At 33.3% G+C, this 24,385-nt stretch overlaps 1 protein-coding gene across 1 annotated transcript; it reads left to right on the top strand.

The window, feature by feature from the left end:
- The first annotated feature begins 8,852 nt into the window (after positions 1-8,852).
- Positions 8,853-14,210, top strand: LOC109854115 (ras guanine nucleotide exchange factor B-like). The gene is made up of 3 exons (XM_020426906.1): positions 8,853-8,913; positions 9,643-12,357; positions 13,732-14,210. The coding sequence occupies exons 1-3, from the start codon at positions 8,853-8,855 to the stop codon at positions 13,734-13,736; spliced, it is 2,781 nt and encodes a 926-aa protein (XP_020282495.1). The 3' UTR covers positions 13,737-14,210.
- The last annotated feature ends 10,175 nt before the right edge of the window (positions 14,211-24,385 follow it).

Raw genomic sequence — 24,385 nt, 5'->3', positions numbered from 1 at the left:
AGTAATTGAAGTAAAAAGAGTTTATTTTTGAAATATAATAAAATATCTTTCTTTATACACTATTTATGTAAAAGTAAAAATAAATATAAATGTTTTAAGAAAAGAACTGTTTTAAGAAAAGAAATGTGTGTTTTAAGAAAAACATTTAAATAGTTCTCTGCAACAGATTTGAGCACACTATCAGTATCGTTAGTGAATTCAAAAATTGTATATGCACAAGTATAGTTTTAACCATTGAATGTCTTAGCTAAAAAAAGATATTTTGTAAGTCTATAAAATCTAACAGTATATCTTAGAGCGTACAACATGTTGTTACACTGAGAGTGATATATTTCAACTTGTTCTACCTAATCCTATTTATCTTGTGATCAATCGTGATGGTTTTTTTGTGTATCTCAGAAGATTACTTTATTTGCCAAGACTTCCCCTAATATTTGCAATAGATATTATTGCAAATGGTTTGAAAGTCATTACAAAATTATAGATCCCTTGTACGCTCTTGTCATTAATCATCATACTGATCATCATCACGATTAGTCAAGATGAATAATATTATTATAAATGAAGAAGAAATGAAATCGACGAATTGTTTTAGAACTTTCTTAAGTTTTATGAGTGTTTATAGAAAGTATTTATCAAATTCTTTCTCTAATTTTTGACTTTGAGATTGCTAATAGTTTTACGATATAATTCTTTATTATTTAAAAGCTCTAGTGTAAGCTCTAGTGTAAGAGATAGTTAAATCTTATAGCTAAAGTTCTCTCAAGTAGATAATGGATCTTATAACTAATTGTCTCTTAAATTCTTCTTGTTCTATAGCCAAAGAATGTTCTAGAGATAGAGAGAATGTTAACCAAAGAAACAGCGCGTGCAGCATCTTTTTCTTCTATCCTTTATTATTTCAGCTATAGTGATAATCCATTTAATAATTTACTTAATATTTTCACATGAGACTGAGTCGTCTAATTTACTTGAAAGATGTATGAAACGATCTTAAATATAGAATATAAATATAAATATACGTATCGGATTGTTAATTTCTATTTTCTAATAGCGCGTGCAAGACATTGCTCATTATGCAGGTGCTTGATTTCAATTAAAACATTGCTTCCGCACGACAAACAATCGCTCGTTTATTTTTACAACAGGAAATCCATAACGTTTGCTATACATTGCGACATAATCGCGCAATTGTGAAATAATATTAGCGAGTGACTCTATATTTATTATCTTATTTATCTTTATTATCGCATTTATTGTAATATTTTAGTATGTTTATATTTACTGATAAATCTAATAAGAATAGAAATTGGACTTAAAAATATATATACTTGAAAAAAAATATATATATATACAATAATGTATATATATATATATAATAGAAAATATAAATACTTAATTTAACAACAAATTTTTTTGTTGATACTTATACATATACTTTTCTTGTGATTTTATTTAACGAGAGTTTAGATTTATTTTGTTTGAACATATTGTTACCTTAAAGTATAAATATATAAAAAATAGCATAAAGTTGAATAAGTTTTTAACACAATGGATGTTTTCTTATTTTGAAAATAATATTTGCGACACATTTAACGCCGTCGCTTGAGAATCACTGCGGATTGTCTGAGAGTCACTGATTTATAAGCTCTATCTACAGAATGACGAGTCGGAAGAAATTCCCTACCTCCAGTCTCCGAGTACCGGTTAGTGTGGTACACTGACCTACTCTCTAGCCACCACTCTAGACACAGTCAGTGTGAACACCCCACTACTACTGCTGTTCCGGCGTTACAATCCTCTCTTTTTCTCTCTTTCTTTCTCTCTCTCTCTCTCTCTCTTTCTTCTTCTCTTTTTCTCTTTCTCTTCATGATCTTTGTTTTATTTTTGTCTCTCATGCATTCTCTTTCTTCTCTTGTATTTCCTCGTGTTTCTTTTGTTTTCTTCATCAATGTGTGATTGTATAAATATTAAAAATCTGCTACAAACATAGCTGTTATCCGTGTAGCCAATAGTAAAACAAAGTTTTTCTTCTACAAAAAATTTTTTAGTATTTTGTTAGTTCGTTTTACATCTTTTCACTTTTAGATTTTTAACGGTGTAAGTTAATGTTCGTATATACGCTATGAAAAAAAAAAAAAAAAAAAATATTCCCGAAGTGTTTAAACTTGCAGATATCTCTGAATCAGATTTTGCTTTTCTGCCAGTTTGTCAAGAGTTTTGTATCTTATTTATATATATTATATATATATTTATTTATATAATATCTTATTTATCTTCCATATTCAATTTTCCAACTTGTAATTTTTACCGCAATATTCTCGAATACTGCTTTATATGTACCATGTGTTGACTCGTCGAATTGCAGCGAAAGTGCCATGAAACGTCGATAGACCAGTAGTCAGACTCAACCGCGAGGTATGCGAATATTGCGAATATCCTCCAATCCGATCGTACTTCCTCAACTCCACAGGTCGTTCTCGTCGTCTTTAACCTTTACCTTAAGGGTCGTCGTACTTTCTCCGACGGCAAAACGATGCACGATGCCAAGTTTGCCTTGCACACGTATCTATTAATCGCGAATCGCGGAGTAAATTCGAGTTTGAGACTTGATATGCCGCAGCAAGAATACAGAACATTATAGACTTTTTTTTTTATTTTCCATATTTCTGATAATAATCTATGGCGAAAGTATATTCATTGATTCTCTCACAATCTCTTGATTTTCTTCTTTCTAATGCAGTTTCGAATGCAATTTTGTCACGACAAAGAATACACTCTTTTGAGTAAAAAAGTATATGTAAAACTTCTTTGATGATTTGCACAATACATCATTATTATTAACAACATCGTTATTAACAATATGACTTTTTGAGCACTTTTTTTCGTATCTGCCTGATATAGCTCTACATAGTTTCTATTCTAAAAATTACACGCACAAAACTTACATAAATGTAAAAAGTGAAATATTCAAAATTTATATGAATTATATAACGCACCTGAGAGAAAGAACAACTTTATTATTTGATAATTATTTTCATTTCATAGAGTAGAAATTGAAGTGAAGTAATATCTAGGTTGTACGTGCCCACATAATAATGACAGTAGATTTTTAGAGACTCACACTAATGAGAACGCGATAAATACGAGTGTGTTCGGGAATAAATACCGTTACTAAAGATAAAATACCCTCATTTAATATATTTGCTTTGTTGGAAGATTATTGCTAATGTTTTCTATGATGATTCTTACAATATATTGGAGCATATCAATATTAGACATTATTTTATATTTTTCTATAAAGTCACAATTAAAACAAAATTATAAATCTATATTGTTAAATATGAAATTTACATAAAAATGTAAACTTTAATAAGACTAAGACCTGTTCTACAATACAGTCGTAAGCTGTAAGTCGTAAGAAATTGACCAATCACAATCGATTTGTTCTTCTGTGATTTGTCTGTAATTGGTCAATTTCTTACGACTTACAGCTTACGACTGTAGTGTAGAACAAGCCTTAATATATTAACATGGATATAGATCTGACACAGAGTTAATGTGTAAGTTTGATCTAACTCTCTTTGCTAATTGAATAATAATCGTAATATAATTTGGAAAAACATGTGTTTACACGGACGGAGGATAAGGTAACGTGCAATTCATTAAAAGTCTAATTAAATTATAATTGTGATATATAAATTGATTTAAAAGATACATATTTAGATAACAAATAATGTGTCTGAAAGAAGAATAATAAAAGTATCTTTTTAAAAGTTAATAAAAAATTAAAGAAACGAGACTAATTACATTTACATTTGTTATACAAAGAACAAATCGATATGAAAAGTCAAGTGTTAATTGAGGACGACTAAACGTGTTGTCCGTCGCGGCCGCGTAACGAGGCGAAAAGATCCATTCCGCATATACAGCCGGACACGGAAGTATGGAAATGAATTTCACGTTTGGCCGCGTCTGGTTCTGTATGCTGCGGTGTGTGGGTCACGGGTATCGAACGGGTTCCCAACCGGTCGTCCACCGGTAAGCGCGAGCGAGGACGGCACGAAGACGCTCTCGTGTGCGAGCGTGACTCGTTCCGTCGATGTGGGTCATTCACGGGGAACCGCGTTTCGCACGCGCCATTTTTCGTAACGAAAAGGAAAGCCGTGGCTGGCAGGCACAGGCCGGCCGTGCGCTTAGCAAAATCTGACTTGCTCTTACGTAGAGACCTCCCCTGAGGTCTTCTCGGCTACTCACAGTAACGGTGTCTCGACCTACTTCCGTTCCCCATTATACGTGCCGATATAGTTTAACTGGGCATAGTCATTGTACAGATATGCGTGATGCGATTCGCATCTCTTTCAGCTGGTTACGGGGGGATGACATAGAACTTAGGAAGAGAGTTACATATATATAAATACTTACCCGCGCGTAGCAAAAAAATTACAGTAAAACATGATGCAAAATTAAAAAACGTAAAGAGTTATCGATTAAAAGTAAAAATTTATACGTTAAAAAGAAAACACTGATTAAAAACAACAACTGCTGAGGCGCGTATATGAGGATACGTGTTAAAAATATGGATCACGCTCCGTGAGAGGAGGACCAAGGATGGCTGTTTATTTTACGCGCGAGACAAGTTCGGAGCGCACTGCCTGGCAATATCGCAGTCGAGGAAAATCGCATGCATGGTCGCTCACGCAGAAGTGGGTCGTCGCGGAAACCATTGGCTCGCACGCGCCATTTTTCACAACGAAAAGGAAAGCTATTCGGACAAAATCTAGTCGATTTGCGTAGACTTCGGCCGTGCAACCGGCTGTAACGGTGCTCCGGCCTACTTTAGCCGCCCCACTGCGCGCGGCTGGAGGCGCGATCGCGTTATGTATATGCTTTCGGCGGGTAGTCACGGTATGGATATTTGCGAACGGAATTGTCAGACGATCTCTGATGAGCCTCATGCGTGTAGGATCCGAAAAGAATAGCAGAGACGAAACGGAGAAAATAAATGCGGATATATACTTGCGTGCACACAGACGATGCAATTATGAATGGACTTGAGCGATGTGTAGATGTGAATTTCATTCTAAGACTGTTACCCACAGCGAAAAAGATCATCCTTTGATGATTATATACAGACATTAATAATTATTTGAAATACTATACGCGTATTATTTATTTATAAATAGTGCGTGAATATAAAAACTATCATCATATTATAATATTCATCATATTCACTAAACCTTATGGTTCATTCATGCAAATATTGCATTAATATTGAAATAAATAATATATATATGTTGAGTATTCTCTCCAAATTAGATTAAACTTCTTTTTTTTTTTCAAGACACAGAATTCTAACCTATGTTAAAGAGGAAGAAATAGAACTTGATAAGTAAAGACCAGTTTATAACCAATTCTTGTCATTTTAATCGATCGCAATTAGCTCAAAAGAATTGACTGAATTGTTAATCGAATTGATATATATATTAAACGCGTACTTGACTGTTTAGTTAATGAGATAATTTAAAGAGAAAAAAAAAGAGAGACGCATTCGTAATAAAGCACGTCGTGAACACCAAACGACATCGCGATAAATCGGTACGACCGAATTCATCGCGCCACACGGATACCCGGTGATCCCATTGATAAGTAGCTCACAGAGACATTGTCGTAGGCCCGAAAAAGAACTCCGATTGATCGTCATTCGTGGATTCCTCGCGCGATCTTGCCGAGTACGTCCGCGCCATTGGATAACGGTACACAGCGAGCGCATCACGTCACAGCGAGAACAACCTCCCATCCCCCGCATTGGATCCTGGAGGGGGTCTAGCGTTGCGATAGTGGGGGTAAGGCCCACTTCGGAGCATTTACTGCCGACCGTCGCTTGACAAGGACGAACGGGGAACCGACGAGAAGGACGGGCTCGGTTTATCGAAATTGCTCTGGTAAGGCATAATAAAAGGGGTTCTCTCTGCGAAAGAATAATAACGATTATTCTGATGCGCTCGCGGAAGCGTCAGATACTAGTCCACGATTTGCACGTTTCTCACATGACGTGCCACCACAGCCAAGCGGATATGTCAATCGAGGAATGGAGAAAAGAAAGATCCAATTCGAGTATTCGCGACAGGATGCAGGGAGTAAAGAGCATCTTTTTTTTTTTTTATGCTGCGCGAGTAGCGATTACCCTTTTTGATACGAGGTTGTAAAATGGCACAGGTGGATCTGTATCGATTCGGAAATGCATATTGAATTGTCGTGCGAGAGCAACTATAATTGAGAATACGGAAGACACGAATTTCCGTTATTTAACTTTTATTCTATTTTTGTTATTTCTCACTCACAGTTATGATTTTCTGTGTTATCATGACTTCTTCTCTATATTGTTTTTTTTATATTCAATAAATTATGGTAACACACTACATAATTTTTCTCTACGCATCAAGCATCTTATTTAACTTTTTTCATCTTTGATGTCTATTCTTTCGCCTCTTATTTTGTAAAAACAGTGTCCAAAATCTCCGTCAAGTATTCTGCTCTTATTCTTATTGCCTCACTCTTCGTTTTTGCAAACAATTGATATTTATGAGACTTATTTTTTTCTATCTATTTCTGGAAGACAAATACTTTCTATTAGTAGCAATACACATCAGTGTTTATATATATAGCAGTAAGTAGATAATTTATAATTAGTTTAAAAAGAAAGAGAGAGAGATATGTTAGAATAATATATATAAATAATTATAACTATAACACTATATCTACTCACACAAACAACATTTATTAAGACGTTTACGTTCATAACTTTGTGTGACGTTTAATGAATGTCTAATAGTGATTTATAGAATGTTGTTCTGTGTGGGTACATACTTATATATTTATATAAAAACTTTTTTTTATCTATTATAAATTAAAATATAATTTTTTTATTTATAATAATGTACTATATTTAAACGTAATATAAAATATACTTCTTATTTATTTATGTTTTATATTTTATATGTTTAAATTATATTACGCTTATACTATATGTTTTATATTAAGTTTTACATTAGTTATTTATGTTTTATATTATATTATTTAATTAATAATTTATCATATATATAAGAATTCATCATATATAAGAATTTTTGTATTATTTACATAATACAAAACTATTATTACATAATACATTAGCATAATTAGTAAATTTTATATTATTATCGGAAATAACAAATAATCATGTCAATATATATTATCAATAAGGGTAAGTATTGTTATATATATCAAATAAAATTTAGTTTTACTCTTGTTGATAATTATGCATTTAGCAGATTATTAATGAGTACATATACAATATAAATATTGTAAAATATATAAAAATACAATAAAATAAATTATAACTGTGACTAATTTAATGTGTAATTATAAATGTGACTAATTTAATGCTAGTAGTTATACTAAATTATACAAAAAGATTGACATTATTAACCTTATAATTTTTTTATCTAGAGCTACTAATATTTGTTTTGAGATGTGAAAAGATGATATTTAAGGGTTTTTGGAGTTTGATTGCAAATTAAACTATTCTTATTTAACATTATATAAAGTCACAATTCTATAGCTGCATACAAGTGTTAATTAGATATATTGGGTTTTTTTAGTAGATTTATACTAGCTATATACACATGCACAAAATACATGTAATATAACATTTATTTTGCACATAAAACAGTTTAACTTTTTACACTATAAGCAAACCACATTGCTTTCGATTAGGCTACTAGAAAAAACATTTACAAATGCTGATTGCTAGCTTTGATTTATACTAACAAAAATAATAAATATACATACTTATAATAGTAAAATGCAACTAACTAAATCACATTGTTATTTTTAGTATAGCATTTATATTTGAATGCAAAAGATTAGAAATTTATTGACCACTCATATTAAAAAAAGAAATCAATAATATACAATAAAATATAAATAACCTTTGTATATAGTTTTGCAAAACTAATTATTTCCCTTCTTCTCTATAACTTCAAATTTGTATAAAAGAAAAAATCTGCTATCTTAATACTAACCTAAATCCTACAGTTATGCCAACGCAATTTTGTATTAGTTAAAACATTGAAAAAAATCTCTAAAAATTTGTGAGGCTTAATTTAACATACAAAATTTAAAAAAATAACATTAGTTTTAATATTGGTTTTATTTATTTTTTTTTTAATATACCAAAAGATAAATTAAAGATAAAACTCGCTCGGACAACAAATTCAGGTTCAGTTTACAAGATTAGAATTATAACAAGAAGAAAATAACAAAAAGAAAATTGATGTAATTTATAATATATATTTTTTAGTTTTGTATAAATTTGTTTTTAGAAAGAAAAAAAAAGAAGAAGGTTTTTGTTTTTAGAGGCTTGGTTTTATAGTTTTTTCTTCTACATTTTAATTTTTTCTTTCTCTTTCTCTCTTTTTCTAATACTTATTTATTTATCTATTGTATGGTAAATGCTAGAAAATGCAGCATGTTGTTTTTTGTTCTATTTTATTTCTTTTCTATTTCTTTATTTGTATATATGTTTAATAATGTAATTTGTATATATGTTTAATAAGTATCTTATATATAAGTATCTTATCTTATATATAAGATATTTATATATAAGATACTTATAGTGTTTTAAAAATAATATATATATTACATTATATGTACTATATGTTATATAAATATGTGTATATATATGTACTTATGACAAAAATTTTCAGAATTCTGTTTAAAATGATACACACATCTTTGTCGAAGTTTGCATTTTTGGAAGCTACATTGTCATCTACTACGGAAGAGAAGAAAGCCAACCAACAACAATAATGAATTATAACAATTACAATTCTGGGAATGTAAATTTCCAAGCTCAAGAGGCCGACAATTGTAATATCAATAAGTTCAATAACTATGCGCGTAATTACACTTAATAAATTTAAGTTTTAATCTTGCATCTCTTTGTTTCCTTCTTGCTCCAACTTTTATTGCTCTAACTTTTATTTCTTTTTCTGTTCGGCAAAGTTTCCTTCTTTTAACGTTCTTGTTATAAAAAAAAAAAAAATGTTTTTAAACGCGGCAATTTGGTCAACCGAGTGTACTCGGCCGTGGCTGGTTAATGTGCTACTAACCTAGTTAGTTGGAGCAAGTCTTCTTTCAAGAGAAGAGTGGGATCTGCGCCTATCCGCGACATCACACATGTGTTTTTAATATGTATACGCATGTAAGTTTATATGTATACACATTGTGTGTGTCGTTGTTATGTGCATCGTATAAATACGTAGATAATGTGTGCATAAGAAACATGTTTATGTATATATGTATATGATGATGTGTATGATTGTTGGATTTATATCAATTAAACGATTTATCTTATCTATCATGCAATTATTATATAAGTTACTAAACAAAATCATATTATATGCTACACATTTGCTGTAGAGATCTTTTGTTTATTCTTTCTTTTCTTGTTGTAAAGAGTTGCATTATTTATATATAAATTATTATAAGCAAATTTAGCAAAACAGTAATGTTAACATTAGTTTTTTGTATTTTTTTTATTTCTCATTTACTTTGTCTTTGTACTCGTTGCCAATCGAGATTTTTCACATGTTTCAGGTTTCAAACAGGTTCTTCCTCGTAACCAAAACGTTAAACCGCCTTCATCACAGACCGCTCAGTTTCATCCGTTTTGTTTCAATAATCTACCGCCAGAAAACAATACTGGTGATAAAAAGGTTAACACATTTTGGAATCAAGATCACTTGCCAAACAACGTTAATGGTGCATGGAGCTTTTATCAAACTCAAAGATCTCTTGAACCCTGGCAACCAAACGATTTGATCTACGAACATCCACTTTCATATCAAGACTCCTCGCCTTTGAATGAAAATAGTTACAAGTATTATACTTGCTCTGGATTTTTACCACCGTGCTTGGAACACCAATCGCCAAATCAGTTGTTGAATAATTTACAGAATCAGTTGCTGAATCGATCGCCAAATCAATTGCCGAATCAATTGCCGAATCAATCGTCGCAACAATCATTTAATTATCTCGGCCAAAATCACTTAGTACACAACAATTGTCAATTATATCCGTTTACAGCTAATGCAAACCAACAAACCAATATACAAATCGTAAATACTACACCTGAAAACCACGGCCGAAAATTCAATAATAATAATTATCCTATTTCAACATCTAATTTTGAATCGTTATTCAAAGCACCTATAGCAGAGGATAATACAAATATCGTAAATTCATACAACGTCGGCCCACGCAACAATTCTAACACATCAAAAAATAGTTTGGATATTGATCAGAAAATTATCAGTCAATCATTACATCTTTCAAAATTGGCGGAAACAATCGAGCGTTACTCGCCACCGCAACAATCCAATACAGAGACACAAAAAAAGAATCTTGTCAAACTGCCATTTAATAAATCATTCAAAACGTCACCCACGTCGACTAACGCACGTAGCATCGCTGCTACCAAAACGGAATTGGCTCCTAACAATTCACTGAATAATAATTATGCGCCGTTCTCGTTCTTAAGCGAAAAGACAAACACAAAACTTCATGCCGTAAACCCAATAAGACAGCTATTGAGCAGTGAATCAGTTCAAGTACAGTCTCAGTCTAAGTCGAATTTGTTACGACCTGTTTTAACAAAGCAGATTCCAAGTGACACCGCTAGCAAAAACATTTACGAGAATAACAACATCAAAAATAATAATATCATTAACAAGAATAACGATTATTCCGTGAATCTTTATTCAAATATTCTCGGTTATGATTTAAATACTCCGCTAAATCAAGGGAGGCAAGAAATATATGCATCGTTCAATAACTCGCCCGTGATATCAGACATCAAGAACAACACGGGTTCCTTACACTTAAAAGACAAAAAAGAGCTAGCCAAATTAGACGAAAAGATCGTGGTACAGGATCTAGCGGATTTAGAGGAAGAGCTTGCAACGGGCAGGATAAGACGTGACAAAGAAATTGTTCCCACCATTGACGGAGCCAATGTTCCGGAGAAAATCATCGCACAGCTGAGAGCTCTGTCCGATAAAGAAAGCTCCGACGACTTTCCACTGTCGGAGAACGCGAGCGTGTTGCAGCTGGACACAATTTCACCGATATCGGACATCGGGACAGATATGAAATACGAGACACAGTCGGGTCCGCCGACAGCGCCGTCTCATTTGAGCGCTCCCGGCGTCGAGCCGCCGCATAGTAGCCAAGGCTCCAGCATCGTGGTGGGTGGCTCAACCGAAGTAGTCGGCGTGGACAGTTTGTTGCTGTCGTCATCTTGGAGCGCGAACGGATCGGAATTCTTGGAGGAAGGAATTTCGGATGCGAAGCCAACAGCAGCCGGACTACAGGATTCCTGGGAGACAATCCTCTTGGGAACAGCGGTCGGTACGCCTCCGCAATCATTGGCGGAACTGAAGCCGCTCCCGCCTTTCAACGAATTACACGGACGAAATTATGCAGGACATCTTATCAACGGTATACCTGGTATACATTATAATGCGATAGCCTCATCTGTTCAGAAATCATCGATACCATCCACATCGCCTACACCGTCTTCTAATCAGGAATATTATGACTCGCCTGTGGTATCTTCAAGTACGCCGTGCACAGGAAGTCAAAAACAGCAACAACAGCACCAAAATCATCACCATCACCAACAGCAGCAACATCATCAGCAACAGCAGCAGCAGCAGCAGCAGCTGCCGCAATCGACGCAAGATGTTTATGATCTTTCTTCTGACGATCTCGCAGAAATTATTGGCATTGGTTGTGCGATAGCAGCAGATACAACAAGCAGCGGAAATGGACCTAGCCCAGAACAAGAGGCTATGATGGCAGATGCCTCGAAGGAGTGGATGGAAAATTTTGCCCAGTTGTTCGAGGATGCGCACACTTCTCCGCTCAAGACTCAAGAGACAACATCGCTCGGTGGTCCACAGTACCCCACGGTATATGTCGCAACGCCACCTACACAGCCGCAGCAGCATAGCGGATCCACGTTGCAGAATCTGCTTACACAAAATTATACACCTTTATTGCAGGCAAGATTGCAGGCAGGCAACGCTAACCTTCAGAACACATCTTGTGGTGAAACTCCATCATCAACTAGCCCTTACCCGCCGCTCAGTCCACCTAACAGGGTATCAACATCTTGTAGTCCCGACGATATCTTACATTCATCTTTTCCCGCTCCTTCGCATCCTAGGAAAAGATCACGTTCTTCGCCAGGCTCTGGTCAGAACCCAAATAAGAAGGGCCCCGCTGCTGGTGCTGCGGCACTACCGTACGGTACCGAATCCAGTTTAATTGGCGGAAAGGAAAAGCCAGTTCATAAATGTCATATTTGTGGAAGAGGTTTCCTTAATAAAAGTAATATCAAGGTGCACTTGCGGACGCACACAGGTGAAAAACCGTTTAAATGTGACGTGTGTAGCAAGTCATTCAGACAGAAAGCACATTTGATAAAACATCAGCAAATTCATAAAAGAATTAATAGAGATTAGACTGTCGCGGAGTGTTAACAAGCATAAAAAAAGAATTTATCTAAAACATTGGAAAAAATTGAAATTTATATGTAATTGGCAGCAACTTGCTGTTAATTTATAAAAAAAATTGTTTGTTGGGAAAATTGTTAATCGTAAAACAAAATCGAGTGAAAAAATTTTGATTTAATAACCACATAAGACTATACCAATGATCTATATACATAAACCAAGCATTCCGCCCGCGAAAAAGGAGTAAACTTAACAGTTGACAATTTGTCTGTTTTAAATTATCAACTTAACTTTCTGTTACAGTGGAATAAATGCTTAGTCTGTGTACATATTCGTCATTGAATTATATATTGAACACAAAAAATTATCTCAATGCTATTTTGATTTTCAACGTATAGTTTAGTACAAACGCCACGCGGCATTACCAAGTCCTAATTTATTCTTTTTTTCTCGAATTTGCTGTATGCGAAACAAGCAAGTAGCAATGGAAAGTAAGATAACTATTCATCAGAGATTATCTTACTAAATTTTAATGGCGCTAAGTATGAGTGAAATCAAGCTGCGCATCGCCTTATATCACTCAGCCAAAACTCTTTTAATATCTGTGATCCGAGCACTCGATTGATGCTCAACTAGTAAGCGCGCCTCTTTTTGACTTATTACCAGTTACTTTTAAGTGTGCTTTTTGCAAGTGTAATCTCGATTTTAAGTTCATTTGTGTTTTCGGTAGTTACCTCTTCCATTTAACTGTTTCAGTTTACCTCTTTTATTACAGGCTTTGTTCCGATATTTGTTGCTAGTATTAAAAATTCTCATTCACACAGTTCATGTGACATATACTATAGACTTTCTGTACTGGCAGTGAATATCAGAACGCGCAGCCACGATACTCTTGACTATTTGTCGGCTACTTAATTACATAAGTAAAATGAAGTGAAAATGTTATATGTGTACATAAAGACACACGATGTGCATATCTACATTCACATATTTTATGCAATTATGTGGTCAGTGTGAAAGTATTCGGAACACAGTGCGTGTAAAAAGCACTGAACTTAAGGCAGATGTATACGGGAATTTAAATGTGAACAAGGCTAATCTTAGCCGCTATTATCTAATTTTTTATCATTTTTACACTTTGTATTTAAGAAATAAATTTTTTTTTCAGGTTGAACTCATTTAATTCAATCAATCATGAGATGTATAACTCAAAATTATGAAAAATTATCTGCCTACAATAATATGTGACCATGAAGAAAGTTATCAAGTTTACGATATGTATTGTGATCAAATTGATTTATTATCAAGATTGTACGTATACACATTTTACGGTGAAAAAATAAGTAATTCCTATGGAAAGTTTATAAAATCATTAGATTTCTCACACCACTTCTGACACTTCTGTGTATAAATTTCTCTGATAGATCAGGTGCTGTTTTTCTTTACGTGATTTTGTACTGATGTTCATTGCGAAAAATAGCACAGAACCACGCAAGAAAGATAATCCTTGATCTATCAGGGAAATCCAGCAGAGCATCCAATAGCGTAGCCAGCATGAGAGCAAACGATTCAGCAAGCAAAAATACATCGTGTTCTATTGGTTTTATATTAATTAGTATAGATTACCCGGTAAAAAATTTTTCATATATACACAAATTAAAATTATTATATATAATTATTACAAATTTATATATATATATATATATATATATGCCAAATATGTTTATACAATTTTATACATGGAAAATTTTTTACCGGGTACTGAAATTGACTGATATTTTAATCATTTAAATGGATTAAAAATCTATAATTTTATTTTAAAGAAAAAACTAAAATTACATTATATCATATTTTAAACATTTGACACAAATATTTTTAAATAAATTTTTATATACATTTTAATTATATAAATTTTTATTTTTTTATATAAATTTTATTTAAAAATTAATTTAATTATTAATTCAATTTGCGATTATTATTAATCTTTAATTCCAATGCAATTGTAATCTCTTTTTTAATAGTAATAATATATTTTTGCTTGAATATATAATTCTTCAAGAAAATAAATTCTGAAATCATCCGAATTATATTTTTATATGTAATTATATAAATTTATAAATTATGTTTATTTATTTTTTTTTTATATAATTACATTTTTATTTATGATTTTGGTTATAATTTATATTTTTATTTGCACTTTTGTTTATGATTTATGTAAAATATTTAAATAAATTTAATATTTGTATGTTATGTAGTGTATTATAAGAATTTCTGAAAGTGTGTAGGAATTTTCGGGTTAAAACTGCGTTAGTGTCATTTTGCATTTCCGATGTTTTGTGAACAATTTAGTTCACTTCATCAAAGTTCAAGAGCAATGATTCAAAAGTAATCAAGCTGCTCTTGAACTCTGATGAGGTGAACTAAAGTGTTCTCGAAATGTCAATATGCAAACTGCCACTATAACGCGATTTTAATCCGAAAATCATTTTCAGGAATTTAAGTGGGTATTGCAATAGGTATACTTCTTTTTTTTTACATTTATATTTTACAAACTGAAAAAAACTAATTTGAGAAAAGAACTTCGCGTATTTTCACCGTAACGTGTGTATACATATATGTACGTATTATACAAAGTATCTGCATGATTTTCAATTGTTAAAAGATTATTTAAAAGACAAAAAAAAACAATTACATTTGTTGTCACAAAAATGTTTTACAAAAATTGTAAGTTATTTCAATCAAAAATAAAGGCAAGATAAATTGAAGAAAAATACAGAAACTTGATAATTTGATGATTTTCTAAAAATTCTTGTGCATGGTTCCCCAGATTGAAGTTTTATTCGTATTAATTTGTTTTTATATATCATTTCTTGAATATTTCAATTCTCACTTCATCAAAGAACAGCGTAATACTGTAAATAAGTATAAAAATTTATTTTACAGTTTGGACTTATTGTATTTTATCATCTTTTGATTGTAAATATTTAAACTTATTGTTTTATGTAGCATCTTTTGATTGTACATACGACTAGTTAAAAGACACTGCAACAATCCGCATTTTATCGCAATTTCTAGCATCAGTGAGAGTTTCATATAATAAAAAAAAAACAGAGATTAATAATATACTTATTATTAATCATACCATCACGCGAATGTGTTGTTCGCGCTCAAAATGTACCTTAACTACTTTACAGACAAGATTTGTTATAAATAAATAGTTAATAGTTTATTTATGTCGCTTTTATTATTATGTCCTTTGTAATGTTTATTTATCTTTCTCGATTTTACGCTTTGCGTATTTTTGTAAAATAGTCATTTCTCTCTTCAATTAAAAACTTTGCGCTCCCTCTTTTTCTTTCTTGTAAAGCCCGTTCTACATTGATTGCAAGAGATGAATCGCACGATCGCAAGCGATATTGTGATTGTCGTGAAGGTCGTCGCAAGCAAAAGTCGCAAAGTTTGTCAAAAACCAAAAGTTTGCGTCTTTACGATCTTGCGACAGCCAATAAACATCGAGCTCCTCACTATCATGCGTTTCTTTACTCTTTGCTGATTGGCTGTAATTTACAACTAATGTCGATAGATGCTCAAATCGCACGATTCTTACGTCTTGCGACAATGCGATCGTGCGATTCGTCTTTTGCGACCAATGTAGAACGGGCTTAAAGTTACAAATCTTACAACGCACCACGTGTAAATTATTGTGTACGACGGATTATTTTGTTGCACTCTCTCACGATCCTTACAATGAAGGATTTATGTACGGGTTTTATCTCTGTAAGAATATTAAATCAACAAGAGAGATGTAGTTTTTGTTTAAAAAAAAAAAAAAAAAAAAAAAAAAAATTGTCGTCGTTAAATATTTTTATATCGACTAAAAAAATCTGTACATAGTTTCTCGTCAAATGTAGAAAAATGCAATCCTCCAGTGTTAGTCCTTCAATTTTATGTGTTTTACATACTTGCATGTATTTACGTAGATTGTTTTTGTTTGCAATCTTTATATGTTAATTCTTGATCACTCGATCCTCGAATTCTCGTCACTGTTACGTCCTATTACTAAGTGGTGACTGTAATGTATAAGTTGTATAAAGTCGCGTGCACTTTATAGATGCACTTATTTATAAAAAGTGATGTTTAATTAAATGATTGTTACCGTAATATGTAAAGCTGTTTTTTATATTTGATAAAACATATATCCCTCTGCCCAAACCACTTTTTATTTACTAACCTAACCGGCGTTTTCTAGATTAATTCTCAACTACAATAAACAAATGACGTTTGATAGCTTTCTATTAGATACAAAGAATGTGTAACGTTCTAAATAAAAAAAAAAAAAAAAAAAAAAAACTAGAAAAAAGTATAGCATAATAGCGGAAACATGGCCAAGAGAAGAAATGAGACAGCTCTTTTATATCTGCTTAACAATGAAATGTAAGAAGCTGTTATGATTACACATGTGAATTGTAAACAAAGACCAGGCGTTGTCGCGTGCATTAACTGGTACCGTTAATGCACGCGACATATGCATACAACATGAATATCAATGTAAAAAAGATCTATAATTGTCGCAAATGTGCAAATGTTAAAAAAATAATTCTCTAAAAGAGACAAAGAAAATATAATAAATAAAATTTCACAAAATTGCAGAAACATAAATTTGATAAGTTTAAAAACATGCGAGTTAATCACATTTGATTAAAATCAATCATTGTAATAACGAGTGAATAATGTATGCTAATAGAGAGACATGTAATAGTAAAAACATTTTGCTTAATCGTAGTTGAGTTTTAAATTGGAGATGTGGAAAAAGTTAACGAAGATAAAAACAAGAAGATATAATCAACCGACGTCGATTAGAGGCTAAATGATCTTCATGAAGAGAAGCGATGGTATTGCGGTTCTCCTGTGACGCGACGGTTTACATAGTTAAGCTGAATCAGTAACCTAAATTTTTGAGGGCTACCGGCAGGGCTTCTCATATCTCTCGCCTTCTCATATCGCACTTCTTCGCACCTTTTCGTCTCTTTTAACAACACGCAAAGGCTTCAACATATTGTGCGAAATTACACTCTCATCTTCTAGCAAGTCAATCTGTTAGTTTAATTAACTTGCGTATTAGAAATCTGTGAAAAATTCACATAATATAGTCGCGCGTGTTTGCTATAATATTCTTCCAAAATTTTGTATAAAAATAATGCTACAATAAACAAATCGAGTAACTAGATGCATAAGGATGTCCTAAAATGAGAGAGAGAATAAAGAGACTCACTTTAACATTTGTAGATAGAATATTTGTTTTTTTAAATAAGATTAAATTTCTAATGAGATTAAACGAACGCAATAAATTTCCGTGTCGTATATTTCTTTTAATGTATACAAAACTTCGAGATCATACTTGTAGATATATGCCTGTGTATACGTGCTCGTCCTTTTTCGAATTCTTCGTGAATGAGAGTCACGTTACACGTTGTGACTTTTCGGATCAAAAGGAGCGTAATATCGAATCAGCGCATATCCTGTATTGGCGTTTTATATCGCATAAAATAGCATAGCATCGGGAAGACGCAACCGGATGCAATGTGGAGTACCTCGGCATCAATTACGACCGTCAAAAGAGACAATGGACAATTCTCTTCTCGCTAGCGAATGTGTACAGCAGTCAAGGCAGCAGACCGTGTGTTGGCTCTACTTGCGGAACCTCTTTAAAGAAAGTCTTTCACCGTGTACGCGAAGGAGGAGTGCCGGTGTGTGTCGTTGGCGTCGGTGGAGAAGGAGGATGAAGAGCAAGAGAGGTGGTCGTGGCAATGGAGATGGTGGTGGCGAGGAAGAACAAGAGAGAAGGAGAAGGGCAAAGAGGAACGACGAAGGAAGAGGACCATGTTATACTACTTTGGTATACTTTGTTGGTACCAGGCAGCGATGTTCTACTTACACGGCACACTTTGCAACTCGCCTCGCTTCAGGATCCTGAAGAGTGGGTCTATCCTACGGTTCCGATCGCGCACACTGTTAGCTATATATATACCGAATGTTATACCACGTGCGAGCCTTAAATTGTAGCCTGTCTTGACATGAACATCTTATGCTTATAAAATATCGTCATATTTTTTAAAAATTTTATAATAAAAATCTAAAAATAACGATATATATTTGCACAGTTTTAGTTAATAATATAATAATTTATATTTTATAGAACAAAGATATTCCATAATATTTTCGCGATAAACACACTGTGTTTCATGTGTCATACACGTGAAACTTGACGATTAAAAAAAAAAAAACTCAGACTGAATAAGAAACATGCTTCTGTGCAAAAATTTGCATCTTCTAAATAAGAAAGTCACGCATCAAAACATTGCACGCAAATGGTTAACGAACAATGTTTCGAAGCATTAATTCGGTAAAGTATCATATTATGTCGCGACGGAATGACAAGAATTTTCGGATTGAGAAATCGAAATGAGACGTCGAATCGCTCATTTCAAGTTCGACACGCTTTCGAGAATTTAAGGAAAGTCCGTGACATAAACTCGTGTCTATGTGTGTATGTGAAGAAAAATTACAAAGCTGAACAAAAAAGATAATACACATATAGAAGATAACTATAAACGTTACAACATAAAAAAAAAAAAAAACTAATATAATTAACACTATAAAAACTAAATTAATTAATCAAAGCCTTGCTCACACGTATTTGTAATATTCACACTATGCACACATATATACTGTATATAGTGTATTACACGATACGCAAATATCAAAAAAAGAAAATCAAATCGTACACGTGTCTTACAAATAATATCACTTGCAATACAATGTGACAGAGAAATTCTTTCGGTGATTCAGACACTTGAGTAAAAAACTATAAAGTGTATTGTCAAAAATAAACAATACAAGGTAATTTTACTTAAGATTAATTAAGACAAATTGAATACAAGAGAAGCGCGTCACGTGGCGAACTGCGTGTTAAAAACATGTTTTCAATTTGGAAGTGCGCGTATGTGTGTGTATGTGTCGTATCTCTCTTCCCCTTTCGCTCATCTCTCATTACCATCGAATGTGCACGCACACACTACACAGCCGTGCGTTGCATATCCAATTGAAGATGGGATAACATAGAAAGCACAAGGGAAGAAAGGAGGGGGAGAGAGAGAATTTCGCAAATAGACGAATAATTAAAGACGATTCGGATCATGTGAGTGGTATAGTTCACACAGTCACATCTTGAGCTCCTTTTCAATGGACGTCAGTAAGCAACTATGGTTGGCAGGTGAGCAGCGGGCAAATACATGCGAACGCATATACACATCTCGGCTCTCGCATCTTACACATCTTTCTCTCTTTCTCTCTCTCTGGCTGGGTAATGGGCTTCTCCATTCCCGTGGTAAAGTTCCCATCGTCTTGACATATCGCTTGCTCTTCGGTCCTCACGATGCAACCTCATCGCCGAGATTGTGTCAAAAGATACGCGACGCACCACCGACGCAATATTGTCGATGAACAAATCAGCCTCGATATTCCTCCTTTTACAACGCTCGTGTAAAAAGAAATTCAAAATTCATATATCTCAATTTTTACAGAATATTATATTGCAGACATTCGGAGAAAACGTCTAGTTTAGATTTCTTCGGTTCGATCATACGACAAGAGTAAGTATAAATTTTTTTTATTTTCGATTGGCGAAGATTTTTAGTTCGAAACGCGTTTCTCAATTACGGCAACGACGAAGCTGTTTTTGTGCAGTTGGCAATTAATAGAAAGCAGTCGAGCGACATTCGTGGTTTACTTTTATTTTAGCTATGATAATTGAGTCAAGACACATCTAATGTGATTCCTGTGTCTCACGTTTCTAGATGGGGAATAATTTTTGACAAAATTCCATAAGATTTCACTCGTACGTGGCCGTGGTTGCCGCGATGCCAAGAGAAATCGAACTTGATCGTTAAACGAGTCGCGAATCGCGAGCCCGGCCCATTAGCCGCGTTTGAGTTTCTGGCCCTGCCGAGAGACCACAAGATAAATATGAAAAAATTCGTTATTACTAATGTATAATCGTAGTGAATCACACTTTGTTCTGAGATAAACCTTTTACAATACCGCGCATTTACAAATGCAATGCAATTAACTTAATAACACATTGAATTGTTTGAAAAATGACAACTTGTTTAATAATATTTACATATTAATTATAAAAAACATGTGAATTGTTTAAAAAGTATATATTTTTTGAATAAATTATTTAATTAGGTTAATTGTAATGTCCACTTACATCGTATACAACAAAAAAACACACGCGCACCTATCACTAAAATTCCCGATTTATTGTACACTCAGTCTAAGAACGCGAAGAACGCACGTATGCGCTAATGAGTAGAATAAAGATAATCAACAACTACTGCGATGTTAAGGAAAACTAAGAAATATAAGAAAATAAACGGAATGTTAAAAACGCATTATGTAACATTTGAGATTCTGTTTGCCAAACATCGTCGGGAAGTGTGTAACATTACGTTACAACGAAATTCCGCAGCGCGGAGAAAATTCTGCATATCAGAAACGATCTGTATAAATCTTCCTTTATTTGTTTTTTTTCCTCTCTTTTGTTCCTTTTGCTCCTCATCTACACGCGCGATCGATCGCGGTATCGAGCCTCGACGTGTGGTGGAAAGGTGCACCATATCGTCAACTCGCGGTAGAAAGCACTATCCGATGTTAGCGTACTCGCCAAGCTGCTGGGAAACGACATTGTAATGTGTATACATGCGTATATGTATATATTTACGATTGTGTTGTACATATGTATATATGTACATATTTATATATACATATATGTGTGTGTATCTCGGTATACGTCTTTACCTCCCCGGCATAAGTTAAGCGAGTTGTGTTCTGTCAGGCTCCCCGTGCTGGTGGAACCTTGTTTCATGACCTACATAAAGCAAGGCCGTTAACACTACTCACAACTCGTGTACACGTACGAGCGGCGGGGCCCTTGCGAGGTGCTGTGCGCTCTCCGCGTGCTTCTATGGAGTACACGTGTACCCCTTACCAAGTAACGAGGCACGCGGCGGTACCAACAGACCTGCCATGCGAGAATTGGCCCCGAATTCGTACTACATGGCAAGATTGTGTTGTACCCAAAAGAGATAAGAAGAGGGATTCGAGATACTTTATTCAGCTAGAGTGTGTCACTTTTAAGCTGACACGATTAATCGAGAACCGACGCAATTATTTATTTTACCAATTAATTAAAGTCCGTTAATTATGTTACAATTTTTTTTAAATTGCAATTGTTTTTTTAATCACTTTTAAATGTCTTAAGTAATTATCATTGTTATATATATCATTGTTATATATATACATATAGAAACAAATACAAAATAAAATTGTAATCCAGTATAAAAAATTAAAATTTGCGAGTAAACATTGTAAGTAACATCTCGAATTGCGAGTAGCTTTATATATAAATTTTTCCTTTTCAATATACAATACTTGGCATCAATAAAATATCTGTACAACTACAGCACGTTTCGAATTAATCTTATCTAGATAAAATTATACAATTCTTGTTTGCAATTTCTTCATATTCCTCTCGAGTTATCTTCCCTCTTACAATTCAAATTTTGTAAACACTGTTCTCGTATAAATTTAAGTATGCAAAAGACACAGCTCTGGCAAATACATGTTTATTTACGATTCAACTTAATTAATAAGGTGATTCCTCTGAAGCGCAACTGTCCAAGAAGAATACCAAACAAGAAGATGTTGCGGATTTTCACCCTTCAGGGTTCTTCTGTTCGCTTTTGCTCTCTTTCCTTTTTCCATTGCTTCTTCCAACCATACGCGAGGGCTGTGTATATATACTACGTTTCAACGCTTAGTAGGTCACACCGACGACGCGTGATGGTGCCGAGGATATCGTAGTAGCGCGTACCAACACGAGCGCTCGCGTGGCCTTATCGTATTCACGACGGAGAGCCTGGCTGGATCCGGGCGACCAAGCTCATGGCAGTGTAGCACCTTGATCTTGATCTTGACTCTCCGCAAGGTTCGCCTGGCGGACGCCATCAGGAATGGCCTCAAGAACGTGAATGGCTGTATTCTTCATCTTTTTTTCACATTTAAAACGCGTAATTAACTGTTGCTGATTGTTTCAGTTAAAGTTTTTATTAACAACGCAGAGAATAAATTGTCAAAAATCTTTCAAAAGCTTTTTTCTTCATTAAAAATAAGCACCATCTTTTATTGTTTAAAACAGCAACATATATTTCTCTCTCTCTCTCTCTCTCTCTTTATTTTTTCTTTTATCTCTTCCAATTTTTCTAGTATATAAAAACAAATTTATAGGGATAATTAATCGGATATTATTTTTTCACACAAGAACAAAATTCTTATTAGACATTTATTAAATATTGCATGGAGCTACTGACGTCTAATAGACGTCTAATGGAGTTCTATGCGAGTTGATTATCTCATACTAATTCAATTAATAAAAAAAAGTCTATATCTAATAATTTCTATACATTTTTTACAATTGTTTCATATGAATTGAAACATTTTTCAAAAATTTTCAAAATAAATAAATTTATATGTGTGTATACACATATAAGACATATTTTCCGCACAACATCCTGCGCGAACGGCTCTTTAAGACTTATTTATTCATTTATTAAGTTTAATAAACTTCATGAGCCCGAGGAAGATCTTCAATTTAATATTGATTGTTAAATAAATTTAATTTAAATAAAGAAATCTATGCACAAGAAGTTTCAAAAGTTTTCTATGTAAATTCTGTAATATGAGATTTCTCATTTTTTTCTAAATTAAAACGCGTCTAACATCTTAATTTTCATTTAGTTTCAGAATTTATTTCTACAATTTGAGATATAAAAAGCTGACTTTTTTTTGAGAAATATATAGTGAATTCTAAAAATTCTTTTACGTCAAAATAGTCCACAAATCGTTCATAAATACGTACGATAAACATAATTTAAACATAAACGTAAACATAAATGTAACAGTGTTAAGGAATTAGGAATATAACAGTTCACAAGCAAATTTAATAGAACATGTACTACGTTTTTCTCCTTACTTTTCCCTAGTATCTTTTGAAAAAAGTTAAGAGGGTCCTGGACTTTCCTGTTATACCGATCGAACTAGTAATTCGTATTTTAGATTGCATTTTGTATTTATTGCTCGGAGAAAAACGGCTCTACAGAATAAAAAAAAATAATGAAATTAATCTTAGATACTTTTCAATATATCGAAAACTTAACAAAAATTGTTGAAGTTAACAATTCACTCTACTTTTAGTGTACTGTTATTTGAAGTTCAAGAGAGGTATTTATAAAAAAACCAAAAAGTATCCAAGATAGACATTGAAGAATGTAATAAGACTATTAGACTATGATTTGGAACCCTACAATACACAATCTATAATACATTTAAATCTAATATAATCTCTTTTTACATATGTATGTCCTTGTTTCTCTAACGACGCTTTATAGTTGATGTTACTTGTATCGCTAACAGTAAGTCACGATATATATAGTACCAGAGAGAAGACTGAGAGCGGCCATCCTATTGTAGTTTCTTACGACGAGTTTAGCCGCTGGTTTTAGCGCTATATCCAATCACAAAAGTGGATCTCAAAGGCCGTTCTACGTTAAAAGCAAGTCTTATGGAATTGATTACTCACACAGTCAAATCAGCCAATTGACCAACGTGATTGATCAATTCCACAAGACCTGCGTCGTGCGTTTAATGTAGAACGGTCTTTAAGATCCTACTTTTGTGGATATAACGTTAAAATCAGCGGC

The sequence above is a fragment of the Pseudomyrmex gracilis genome, unplaced genomic scaffold (genome assembly GCF_002006095.1).
Source record: "Pseudomyrmex gracilis isolate BER0280 unplaced genomic scaffold, ASM200609v1 scaffold_59, whole genome shotgun sequence".
Lineage (NCBI taxonomy): Eukaryota > Metazoa > Arthropoda > Insecta > Hymenoptera > Formicidae > Pseudomyrmex > Pseudomyrmex gracilis.
This window is presented reverse-complemented; position numbering and strand designations above follow the sequence as displayed.